Raw genomic sequence first — 12,465 nt, forward strand, 5'->3', positions numbered from 1 at the left:
TTTGGCAGTAACATTTCAGAGGCAAATGATAGAATTTCCTTTACTCTGCTAATGGAACAAGTTGAGAGAAAATCTGTCCTGGGAAACACAGAAGTGAACACAGATACTAAAATAGTAAAACTGGACAGGATTTTATTGTTTAAAAGTGACACATGATACTAATTCTCCTCATAAGGCTGGAAGAAAACTATTCTATGCCTATTTTATTAAATATTTATATGCTTACCAGCACTCTTAAAATGGAAAGTTCAGTTAGAGCTACTTGTCTGGAGTATCAGATGCTGCTAAGATGGGTCCATTCACAACTCTATTCTTTGCATTACATAACTAGCATAAAACTCAACTTGACACTGTTCTTTTTTTTACTTTTGGAACATTCTTATAGATATAAAGTGTTTAAATTCGTTAGCTGCAAAGTAAGATAGAACATATGAAAGGAAGACTTGAAGCATAAGAGCAGTATGTCAAATGATTACACTTACAGAACCAGGCCTCGGGTAAGGGACTTTTCCTTCATAGAGTGACCAGTGATATTCAGGGCCTTCTTTATGCGCATATGGACCATTAAAGGCTTCTCGGATACTTGACATGTGATAGACACATATAGCATGGCCTCTAAATATATTGCTGAAAAATAAAAATTATAAGTCTAGATGTAACTAAGAGTTCCCTTGGTATCAAATGCCCCAAATATATATATATATATATATATATATATATATATATATATATATATATATATGTTAGAATTAAAACTTAAGTGAAAAGCATAGATATTCTAAGAATATTAATTAATACAATATTTTAAGTAACAAAATTGAAAGACTTTCCATTCCTTCTTTTCATACTTTCTAAACTTATAAATGACATTAGGAGGATGGAATTGTGCAACTTCACTTTGTAATTGTTAAGTCCTATGGTATGTTTTTGCATGTATTTGGAATATTTAATTTATTAATTTATAATCTCTTTGAGAAAGGCAGGGGCAGCGTCAGAGGACATCTTGCAAGATGTCCTAAAGATCTAAAGATTAAACTCAGATTGTCAGGCTTGGCAGCAAGTTCCTTTACCTGATAAACCCTCTTGCCAGGCCCGCCTTTTCCCTCATTTAAAGAGTATTAACCATTTCAATCGATCATTTTAAGGTAATAGTTCTATGTCATTACATCTTGAATGTAGCTTGTGTTCCCCTAATCACTACACTGCTGATTTAGTTCAAATTCTGTAAGTATCTTTCTAGATTTCCTGGTAGCTTTGTCCCACTTCTTAGAGTGGCTTTTTTTTAAAATATTAGAACATTTATTAAACTCTTCTTGAAAGTCACTGAGTTCTTCAGTGATGGAAAGATTATATAAAAATTCAGACACTTAATCCTCATACGTAGCAGTGATCAAAATGATTTTTTAAAATGCTAAGATATCCTTTCAAAGGATTAAAGACATTGCTGAGTACATTACTGGGCACATCTGTAATCACATGTAGTGAAAAGATATTGTTATAGTACTTGAACACAGACCAATCATTTGCAAGAAAGGTGCCATTTCATAGCTTCCATTTATGTGCATTAAAATGAATGATGTTTGTGAAGGAGCTTTAGTAAAATGTAAACTTGGTGTAAATGTATTTCCTGCACTCGGGCCAGCTGTAGAACAGCAGTCATGTTACTGTCTTAGGACATTAATTCACACATTTTTATAACACACCTTGAAGCAATTGGAAATGCCTGTGATACTGGGCAAAACTAGACAGTCTCAGCTGAAGTGGCAGTAAACCTTTGATCACCATTCTACAAATATCAAGCTTCATGGCAGGTACAGCTGGGAGCTTTCTTCCCCTCTCAGATTTATTTATAAACTGAACAAAGTTGAAATCATGGAAATCTTTGATTTCTCTGAATGATCCAATATGCTATCACTTAGGAGATTAGCTTTTTAACTGATCATTTTGAGGAATAGAAAATATGCAGATTACCTCATAGGTCAAATTTATCACTTAAAGAATTATCACATGATGCAAAGAATCATTTGCTGGCATAAGAAAAATGAAGTAAAACAAGGTTTTCTGTGTACTGTGGTGAATACCAATATATATTAACTTTTTGAATTTACATCAAAGTATAGATAATAGAAAGAATTGTTCCCATATTATTCTGAGGAATAAGGTCTGGTTAAAACAAAACATTTGTTCAAAGAGCTCTTAGGTGCTTTAATTCAAAGTGATCAATAAAAATCACCTGCTGAAATCCAAAGAAAACTGTGGGAAGACGTTAAGTGTACAAGGTCATATTGCAATTTAATGTTAACACACTGATGATGAGAACTGATAACATCAATCTATGTCTATTGAAACACTGAGATATTCTCCTCTATATTCTTGGTGCTATCGTCTTCCTTTTGAAAGCTACTCAGGAAATTATGTATACAAACTTTCAACTTAAATCAATTCTAGGAATATTTCTTATTTCAAGTATCAACACATGTAAAATATTACTTTGTAGTACTCTTCCATAGATATATAAAGAGGGAAATGTAAAGGAGGAAATATCATACATCTAAGGTTTAAACTTGACCATCACATTTCACAGATGACAAGTCTGTGTTCAGTATGTGTCTACATAGGAGGAGGACATAAGAACAAAGGTGTGAGGACTTATTACTGACTAAGGGATTGGGAACATTTCTTGGACATCGGTGGTAAGTATCAAAGAACCCATCTAAACCTATGTTGGAAGGGAAAGTCTTGTCTAGCAGTAATAGTTAATAAAGAGGGGTGGGGGAGATCCAATGCTAAGAACTGCCCAAGTAAATGCTGAGATCTGTCAAGGTAATATAGCCATTGGAGAAGGCAGAGAAAAAGTACCCCAAAATTAGTGCTTAACAGCTATTAGAACACTTTGAAAGACTGAATTATAAGTTTTAGTTTGAAAAATAAATAAAAGAATTACCCTAGACTTTATAGTATAGAAGAGCTATCTTATAACCTGCCCATAAAAAATGCCAAATGCTTGTACGTAAGTAATTAAAGACATTGGAGCAGTGAGCAGTTTCAAGAGCATGATGGATGCTATGAACAAAACAATAAGGCCTAGACTGGGATTGTGGCTTTGATGAATGCAGGCCAGTGGCAGGCAGGGGAAAGCAAGAGAAGCTGGGCAGTTACAAAGGACAGAGGATGGGAGTGATGATGGGGTCAGTGTCTGACATATGTGCCCCCATGAAAGGTACTGCAGTGATACCATTTTTCTTGCATACTGTTTTGTTGACTATAAACTCACCTGGTAGTGTTAAACAGTCCAAATATCACTGGATTCTTAGGATCTCTGGTAGGCAGCAGAAACACATCCTCTGAAAGAATAAAAGACCATTTCATCCCATAGTATTTTCACCTCCTTTGCATGGGAAGAAACCACATTTACATAAAATGGTTCAGATCTATGCATTTTAAGATCCAGTTTCCAGTCCCACAGCTATGACCAGGCAGAAGGATGAATCATTGCTTTGCTCTGGGTGGGGACTTGTGCTGAGCCACAGAGAAGGAACCAGCAGTGCTCCTCTATTGGGAGTGAGATGAGTCTCTGTCAACTCTTCTGCCCTACAAGGTGACTGGATCAAAGTGAAGAGACAGAAGCTTGCCTTTGGCCGTAGATGTCAAACACTTGCAGCTGACGTTTTTCATCATATGCCTGACAGAGTGATAGTTATAGAGGAGCATGCACACACAGAGAAGAGTAAAATGTAGACCCTCCCGCAATAGTTACCTAGCTCATCAAAATATGTGTCGATTCCATTCACTCCCGGTACGGAGCAAACCAGCCTTGCTTTAAGGAATGTGCTCCACTTATTCACCAGTATTCTCTGTCCCCCTACATCATTCTGGAAAAAAGAAAATGGGCAAATGAGATGCTTAAAGAACATTTACAAAGCAAAGATTAATATAGTGAAACGGGCATATATGTACGTGGGGAGGGTATGTGTGGACATTTAGCAAAATCCTCAGATAATATTACAAATAATTCCTTCTCACTTCTCCCTTGCATTGACTTATCAGTGTAGTACTTTTTTAATGATTATTTTAATTATTTTAATTTTTAGTTCCACATGTGGAGAGGGGACACTGAATATATGTACTATGTGTGTGCTGGTGTTGCAGAAAGCCTGAAGTGGGCATCTTGTCCCCAGGGCTGGAGTCCCAGGTGGTTGTGAACTGCTTGATTTGGTGCTGCGAATTGAATTGAGCTCCCACAAGGGCTCTTAGCTGCTAAGCTATTTTACCAGCCTTTTTGTGTAGTACTTTAATTCAAGTACTCTCAATATATTTTCAAGTTATTACACATATTGATATGGTTGTCTCTCCTAGAAGAAGTATTGGCTTTGTGATCTAGTAATTTTGCTTATTACTTGTCCAGACATTGTATAACTGTCTCAAGAATTTGGATGGATCATTCCTTCCTTTGGGTAAGAAAGCATATGAAGCAAGGCACAGTGGGGAATATCTGTAATCCTTACACTTAAGAGTTAAAGGTCATTCTCAGCTGCATTTATGTATATCCATGTATTATGTGTTTAATTATTATTAAATTTCTCCCTAAATGCTTAAACAACTGTATCTTTCCCTTTTTTTGTTTTTTTTTTGTTTTTTTTTTTGTTTTTTTTTTTTTTTTTTTTGCTGTTTTGTTCTTTTACTATAGAATTGATCAACTGTATTTTTCAGACCCAGGTATATATAACCCCAAATAGATTGTATATATAAAAAATTGTTAAATTAAATTTTAAAATACTGTAGAATTGGGAAAATGTGATGGCTTAGAATGTTAAGGCAACAAAGCCAGAGGATCTGAGTTCAATCCCAAGGATCCACCCAATGGCAAAGGAGAACATATGTCTAACATCCATGAACATGCATGACATGCATGAGCAGTCACATATATGCACACATAAAAAATGAACAAATGCATATAATATTTTAAAAATAGAACAAACTTCTATTTGGAAAGAAATGCTAATTGTAGACTATTTCCTAACTCAATTTGAAAACAAGAAAACTCATCATAGATAAGTCTCTTTTACAGTGAAACTTTCATTAATAGTGAAGTTATGGACATAACACAGGAAGCTTGGTTTAGTAAATACCAAGTTAAGAAAGCCAATAGACTACTACAAAATATTAAAGTAGAAGTCTACTAGAGAACACAGTGTCGGACGGGCAGGGGAGAGATATGGATTATGGAAGAGTTGACAGAGGGAAGATGAATATGATCAAAGCCTGCTGTATGAAACTCTAAAATGTCCAATAAAAACAAGTGGAAAACATTACAACGGGCCTGGTATACACTGTGACATAAGCAACTGTAATGACATAGACCCGCCATCCTCACCACGCACAGCCGCCCCACTCGGGTATAGATTGTGTGGGCATTGTTCTCTGCTTCCAATGCCTTCTCAGTAAAAAAGAAGTACATTTTGTTGTCATCTCGGTCTTCATTATCAGGGATCATATACGAACCTACAAATTTTGGTTCTACAGACAAAACAAATGAAAAAGTAAAAAATGATAGATGTAATGGTGCAATAACACAGTCAGAATCACCTTAATAAACGATTTATCAAATTGTTAAAGTCTCATCAGTTTGTGAGAAAATGCAAAGCATTTTGGGAGGTTCAGAGAATTATTGAAAGTCACATAACTATCCTCATCTTATGTCCAAATCAATAGATATTTTAAAAATATAATAAAAAATACAAGACTCATGGATGTAGAAAGCAATTTTAATAGTTCATGCTACAATTCAAATGCATTTACTGAAGGCACAAGCTAGAGGCATCATGAAAACAATATCTATGAAGTTCTTCTCAATCTATATAAAATGAATGTACATGTGAGTTCCATATTAAAGATTGAAAGTATATTGTTATTTATTCATAATTAATAGATAATCTATCAATAAACCTCATTGAAGCTCACTTATTTTTAAAGTAAGAAATTTAAACTTTTGTGTTTAGAGACGAAAGAATCTGAGTAGGTGGCTTTTGATTGATACAGTACCAGGCACTTTAAAGGTAATACGTATGCACTCTGGAGCCTAAACAAATTCTGTAAATGATGAAAATGCTCACTTTAACATGGTATTTTCCCTCCTAGATATTCCAGTATGTGAGAAAATACAAAACTTACTCATTATATATGTGAGTATAACTACGTTTATATAGTATATAGAATTCTGGCTAGGGAGCCACTAGTGACCCTCCTAAAGTGCAACACGATGCTATTAAAGCAAGCAAAGCACACAATGACTGCAGCAGCAAGGGTGCCAGTTATGAATCCTTACTTTTCATGTATCCAATTTGCTTGTTTCATTTGGCTCTTGCTATCTAAGAACTGGTAAAAACACACTTATCGCATAATTAAGGTAAACCATTTTATGTATAAAACGATAAACACATATATGTATTTTGGAGTGGAGAATTCGATAGTTTTAAAGACTATTTTGTGTCTGTATTTTCTTTATCAAGATGGCAGACTTAGCCGTGAACTCTAGGCTGGTTTTCTACTCTGATTTTCAAGCTCTTATCTTCTCATTTCTACCTTTCAGCAGCCGCTCGTCGTCATGCTCCGTGCGAATATGGCCTAGCTTCCCCAAACTGCGGAAGATTGCAGAGTCTCTGGCCCAGTAGTCACTGTAGAGTCCAGTAAACAGTTCGTTGCCTGCACGGGTGCACAGGGAAAAGCAATCAATGTCTACTTCTCAATCTGATGATAGAAGCCACTGTTATGTCAAGCATACCAGTTTAACAAACTTTCTACTTGAGGCCTTCAACACTATTGTTATGGGCGGGAGGGATGCAACCATGCAGGAATGCACCAAGCCCCTTGGCCTCTCAGCTGTGAACTCTGAGTCTCATTTCCTTCAGGAACAGGAAAATAGCGCTCAGGAGAAAACGGGAGAAAAGCATGAGGGGGTGGAGGTGGGGTGCGCACTGGTGGGTGCTGGGACACGTTTGGTGACATAACTGGGTTCATCTTATTTTAGAAAATTGCTTTCAGCCTTGATACCAACTGTGTTTTATCATTATCGCTGTATCAGTCAACTCAAGTGCTTCTTATGTCAAATTTGTTACCTTTAAACTTAATTTTACCAGGGGAAGTAGAGTCTGGTGAAGTTGTGTCTACTCCAATCAGTTGTCTAATTTGTAAATTTACCGCTGAGTCAGAGGAGACTGGTGAAAGGACTCAGGATTTATCTGGAGTCAGCAAAATGACCGAGCTTAGCGGCAGCATGAAGAGTGTTACCCAACTTAAAACCAGGTCCTGGGAGTATTCAAATTTATGTGGGATATTGAGAAACCACAATGTCTTTTTAGAGAAAGAATTTGATATCAGTAGCTTAGGAGAAGAAAATTCTTTTAAAACAAATAGAAACTGTGAGGGCATAACCTGAACCTCAGAAATGTTATCACTTATGAAGCATGGGGAATTTTAAGCTCTTCCTTCTTGTAATCACACAATGTCATCAATGTGTATCAGTGGGCTCAGGAGACCTGTTCTGGGAATGCCTAGCCTCGCTGTCCTGCTCTGTCCCAGATGAACGTCTTGGGAAAATAAGCAAACAGTCACAGCGGATCTCTGGAAATAGGAACCTCATTTAGAAAGGTCAAATTATTTCCTTACTGTGTACCCAGAAACTGGGTTTGAAAATAAATACAGAGATGGCACTTGAAGATACATTATTGATTTTTTCTGTATGCATATTTTATACACACATATACATGCATAAATACATACATTTATGTATACAAGTATAGGCACACATGCATATAACACACACACACACACACACACACACACATACACACACACACACACACACACACACAAATGAGTGTTCACATGGGTGAAGCTGCAAATGTGTTTGCAGTATGTGGAAGTCAAGGGTCAAATTTGAGGGCAATTCCTCAAGTATCTTCTTTCATCTTTCTTTTTCTCTCTTGCCTTCCTTCCTTTCTCCCTCCCTTCTTTCTGTCTGTCTGTCTTTCTTTTGAGACAAGTTTTCTTACTGGGATCTGGGGCTCACTGATTCAGCTAGGCTAAATGGCCACTGAGCCCTATGACCTTCCATCTCTGCTTCCTCTGCACCGGAATTAGAAAGAGCAAGCAATGCTGGTCTGTTTAGACAACGAGGATCAAACTCAGGTCCTCATACTTGTGCACAAACCTTACTGACAACTCTACCATCTCCCTGGTCCCCACTGATGCTTTTCTGAATCCTGAGAATTCAGAATGTGTTCATATGTGCACACTTGTGATTTAAAGGCCTTGAAGTAAAACTCACAGTAATTGCTTTTCTAATTTAATGTGTTAATTTATGCATCGGTTTTGTAGTTAAGACTGACAATGTTTCCAGTATAAAAATCTGACCAAATGAATTAACTCAATATAAGGAAACTGGTGATACTGCTCAAAACTTCATTTATTAGATTTTTTTTAGAATTTCTAAAGCTTTTTTGTCTAGCATAAAATCTTTAAAACCTTTTTAAGAATTCTAATTATCTTGCATATTTGTAAGGTATAATTTTTGAAAAAGTGTCAACTGAGTTATATATAAAAGGCAGCTCACAGAGATGTTTATTTCTAATGTGAGAAAACTATTAATTTACAAAAATTATTGTGTTATTACACCAGTTAGAAATAGGTTAATGAGACATAAATCAAACTCACATTCTTAAAAGAGGTATTTGTAAGTATTTTTGCAATAACCTAATTTTCATTTTTGTAGAAATATCAAATATAAATGACACACTTTTCTGTCTACAAAATCCACAGTGGAGGTTTAAAAACTATATAGGATGTAAGTAAATTAAATACAGTTATTTGACAAAAAGAACTCAGTCTTTTGTTTAGTATAGTTATTGATTTTAAGTTGCACATTTGCAATCTACAACAAAAGCAAGGCTATTCAATGTTATTTATTTAAAGATTCAATTTCAATTAGGCACACAAACATAAATTCAAATGCTACTTGGAAACAGACTAAGTAGAAACTTACTGTGTGGAAACTAATTTGATTATTGCCTTTTCATTAACTCATAATTTGGAGCCAGGACTTCAGGATTTCTGTGAAATTATCCTCTTGGCCAATATGCTGGACAATAGTCAAAGTCCACAAGAGTTGGGCAAGTAGTGTAGGCAATAAAAGCAGCTCCTAAGACTAGCTGAGTGCTTTCTTGCTAGGACTATACTGTTGGTTTTCATTATGTATTTATAAACTTGCCAAATTTGTTTTTTATATATGATTCGATATCTTTTCTCAAAATGTTACACCAATGTTTTGCTTTATTTCTTCTACCTTTTTATTTCTATTATTTTCTATCGTCAACTTTTCTGCCACCCTATCTTTTATCTATCTTCATATAAACCTCTCTAAACCTCTCCCACTTTTAACTCCTTCCACAGCCCTCCCACATCCCTTCTGAAATCTATGTCATTTTCTTCTGCAATTGATGCATGTATGTGTCTTCACTGAATACATTTATTATGGGACCCTGTATTAATGACCATAGGGTTGATCACTTGAGCATAGGCAATTTATCAGGGCACTCACACTGCATCAAAATGGCTCTCTCTCTTCACTAACCATCAGCTGCTTATAGCTAATTCTATAAACTACAGTAATGATCAGCCCAACAAGGTATGCCCAGAAGCATAATAGTGGCACCAATGTCTTGGGGATAACAAACAGCTGTCAGATTGGACTTGAGACCTGCTTATTTGGGAGAACTCGTGCTTATAACTGTAAACCTAGATAAGAAGCCATGGAGAGAGAAGTCACAAACTCTAGAGAAGAAAATATTATTACCATTTTGCTAAATTGACATACTATCCAGCCATCTTCTAAATACTTATCTCAGTTCCCATAGATCAGAGCAGCTCTCACCCCTCATCAAAGATGTATCTATTTTTGCTGTGGGCAGAGACTGTTACAGAAATCCCTACGTTATCAAAGTGCAGGGTTGGTGACTCTGAAGTGCCAATTCCCATTGTGACATCTATAAAAGATCAAGGAACATTATAGAAATGCAGGCAGAAAGATTATAGAAGTCAGAGAACCCTGAGAACTGCTGTGACATAAAATCTTCTGTACACGACAGTGATGTCGCACATCCCTGAACTCTCTACAGATATAATTGCTCGAGTGAGAGCATGCCAAGAGCACACCAGTCAGCATCCCACCGTGGATGCAGGGGGCTCACAGGACTTCACCTTAAGGGTATACTTTTTCCTAAAGCAGGCAAGAAAGGGAAAAACAAATGAGCAAATCAGGATGAAAAGTGGAAAGTGCCAAGTTGACTCACATTTGGCTTTCAATTTGAACTTTCTCAAGAGAGCTGCTGTAATTATACCATGCATTAACATACACAGAATGAGAGTTGTGTTAATAAGGAAATAAAGTAAATATGAAACTATAGACTATATATTCAAATACAATTTGGTAAAGGTTTACCAGAACTTATTTATGCATATTTACCTATGGAGAAAAGAGGATTTTTTGAGACAAAAATTCATTGTTGTCAGAAATGTAAACCATTTCCTGGGATTCAATAAGTGCTGTTTAATGGAATAATCAGTTCTATCATCAACTATTATTATGGAAATACAATCTTTTTACTCCTATCCACAAATGTCACCTCAGTTAACCCAATTTAGAACTTTGTTTCAAAGTTCTAAATCTTGATCAAGGCCAAACAATGACCACGTCAGCCAGTAGATGGCAGCCCTCGAATAGCAAAATAGGGTCTTGTCTTGGCAGGTTGAAGGCTCTAAGATGATATATTTTCAGTTTTACCCCATTTCTCCTTTTGTAGTTAGATGAAAGAAAGGACTTCATAAAAAACTCAAATAACTAAATGTAAACTTTATTATTTAACCTTCAAAAGAGATAACCAGGTGTTAAACATCATAAGCTATGGAAACTGAACATGTTTGCAGAGCATTTTAAAAGGATAATATAACTTACTACACTCAATAGAGATCTCTCCATACAGGTAAGATTATTATCTAGATAACTCTGCACTGGAAACAGCTAAGTGCCCAGCTCCTCATCTTCCAGTTGGCCCTGCCACTGGCTAAAGTACTGGTTACCTGTGGAAACACAGGAGTCTCATCAGCTTCTTATTTTACTCCCATTTGTATGGCGACTGCCCATTTCCTCCACAGAGCCTTCCTTAACCGACTGCTTCCACCATGTACACCATGGTAACTTATCATATCAATCATCTTGCTGTGTTTTGTTTAGCTCTTTATGTATTTGACTTTATACCCTACTAAAATATGGGATACTGTAGCTGCTCAATAAACATTTATTCAATCAATGAACAGCATAATGAATTAATAGTCAAATCTATGTAAGTCTCCCTTCTAGTGATAAAAATGCTTTAAAATATAATAGAAAACACTCAGGATATGATTGGATTTATTTTTACGTTTACCTTTATAAGATGTAAGTTTTTGAGAATTTCATCCATAAGCACAATATTTACATCATTTTCATCCCTTCAGCTCCACCCTCAAACTCTTCTGTGCCTCTCCTTAAATTGATTGATCAATTATTTGAATGACCTCAGGGAAAACTATCAATTGATAGGAGCCAGCCAGGCACTTATATGAATAAAGTAATTCCTGGATTTTTATTTATCTTAATATTAACAAAATTAAGAACACTACATATGAATATTACAACAATGTTATTATCAATACTATGACACTAAGGATAATTTTATAATTTTATATCATGAATTCATAGATTCCATTTGTGTCTAGCTTTTGTCCACAGTAATTGCAGCTTTGAGGCCTTGATGTTATCACAAGGGTGTGCATATAATGAACTGCTTCCAAGAAAGAAGAAAAGACCATTATTCTGAGTCATAAAAAAGTCCATTGTAATTTAATTTTAAGGTAAATTATGCAATGAACAGTTTTCTACATAACTTCATATCTATAATAGTATTCTATTTGTAGTTTTAATTAAGCATAATGTACCTTTAGTATTTTAGGAAACTCATCAACAACTAGTTAATTATTATATTTCTTCTGAATTTTTATTTACTCTCTGGGAATATGTATTTTAACTATTATGAGAAATTCACAATGTTATTTGTAACCTTACTTTATTTTACTTAAATTTTTCTCCTATTTATGTTTTAAATGCATGCTCTAAGATTCATAATAATATTAAATGCATCTGCTTTGTGAATAATAAGTGACCATCCATACAAAAAGGACCCATAGAATGTGATGTCATCAGGTAGCTAGTTGTTTGGACACTTTACTTGATTGTCTTGCCAATTGATTAGCCTTAATCATTGATATTAAGAAGGTGGTTTCTTGGGCAAAAACATAAAAGAAAAGTGTGTTCATTTGCTGACACACATGTCTGTAGCTGTATATTCTTGGTGGCCAACCAAGACATCAATC

At 35.5% G+C, this 12,465-nt stretch overlaps 1 protein-coding gene across 1 annotated transcript in view; it reads right to left on the reverse strand.

The window, feature by feature from the left end:
* The window catches only part of Sema3e (semaphorin 3E), a 248,153-nt gene that overhangs the window by 38,770 nt on the left and 196,918 nt on the right, over positions 1 to 12,465 (reverse strand). The window contains exons 6-10 of the mRNA XM_027393496.2: positions 6,583 to 6,702; positions 5,375 to 5,517; positions 3,758 to 3,872; positions 3,275 to 3,344; positions 483 to 627 (exon numbers count right to left, since the gene is read on the reverse strand). Of these exons, the coding sequence (XP_027249297.1) occupies positions 483 to 627; positions 3,275 to 3,344; positions 3,758 to 3,872; positions 5,375 to 5,517; positions 6,583 to 6,702 (593 nt within the window). The remainder of the gene's footprint in view (positions 1 to 482; positions 628 to 3,274; positions 3,345 to 3,757; positions 3,873 to 5,374; positions 5,518 to 6,582; positions 6,703 to 12,465) is intronic.

The sequence above is a fragment of the Cricetulus griseus genome (assembly GCF_003668045.3).
Source record: "Cricetulus griseus strain 17A/GY chromosome 1 unlocalized genomic scaffold, alternate assembly CriGri-PICRH-1.0 chr1_0, whole genome shotgun sequence".
Classification (NCBI taxonomy): Eukaryota; Metazoa; Chordata; class Mammalia; order Rodentia; family Cricetidae; genus Cricetulus; species Cricetulus griseus.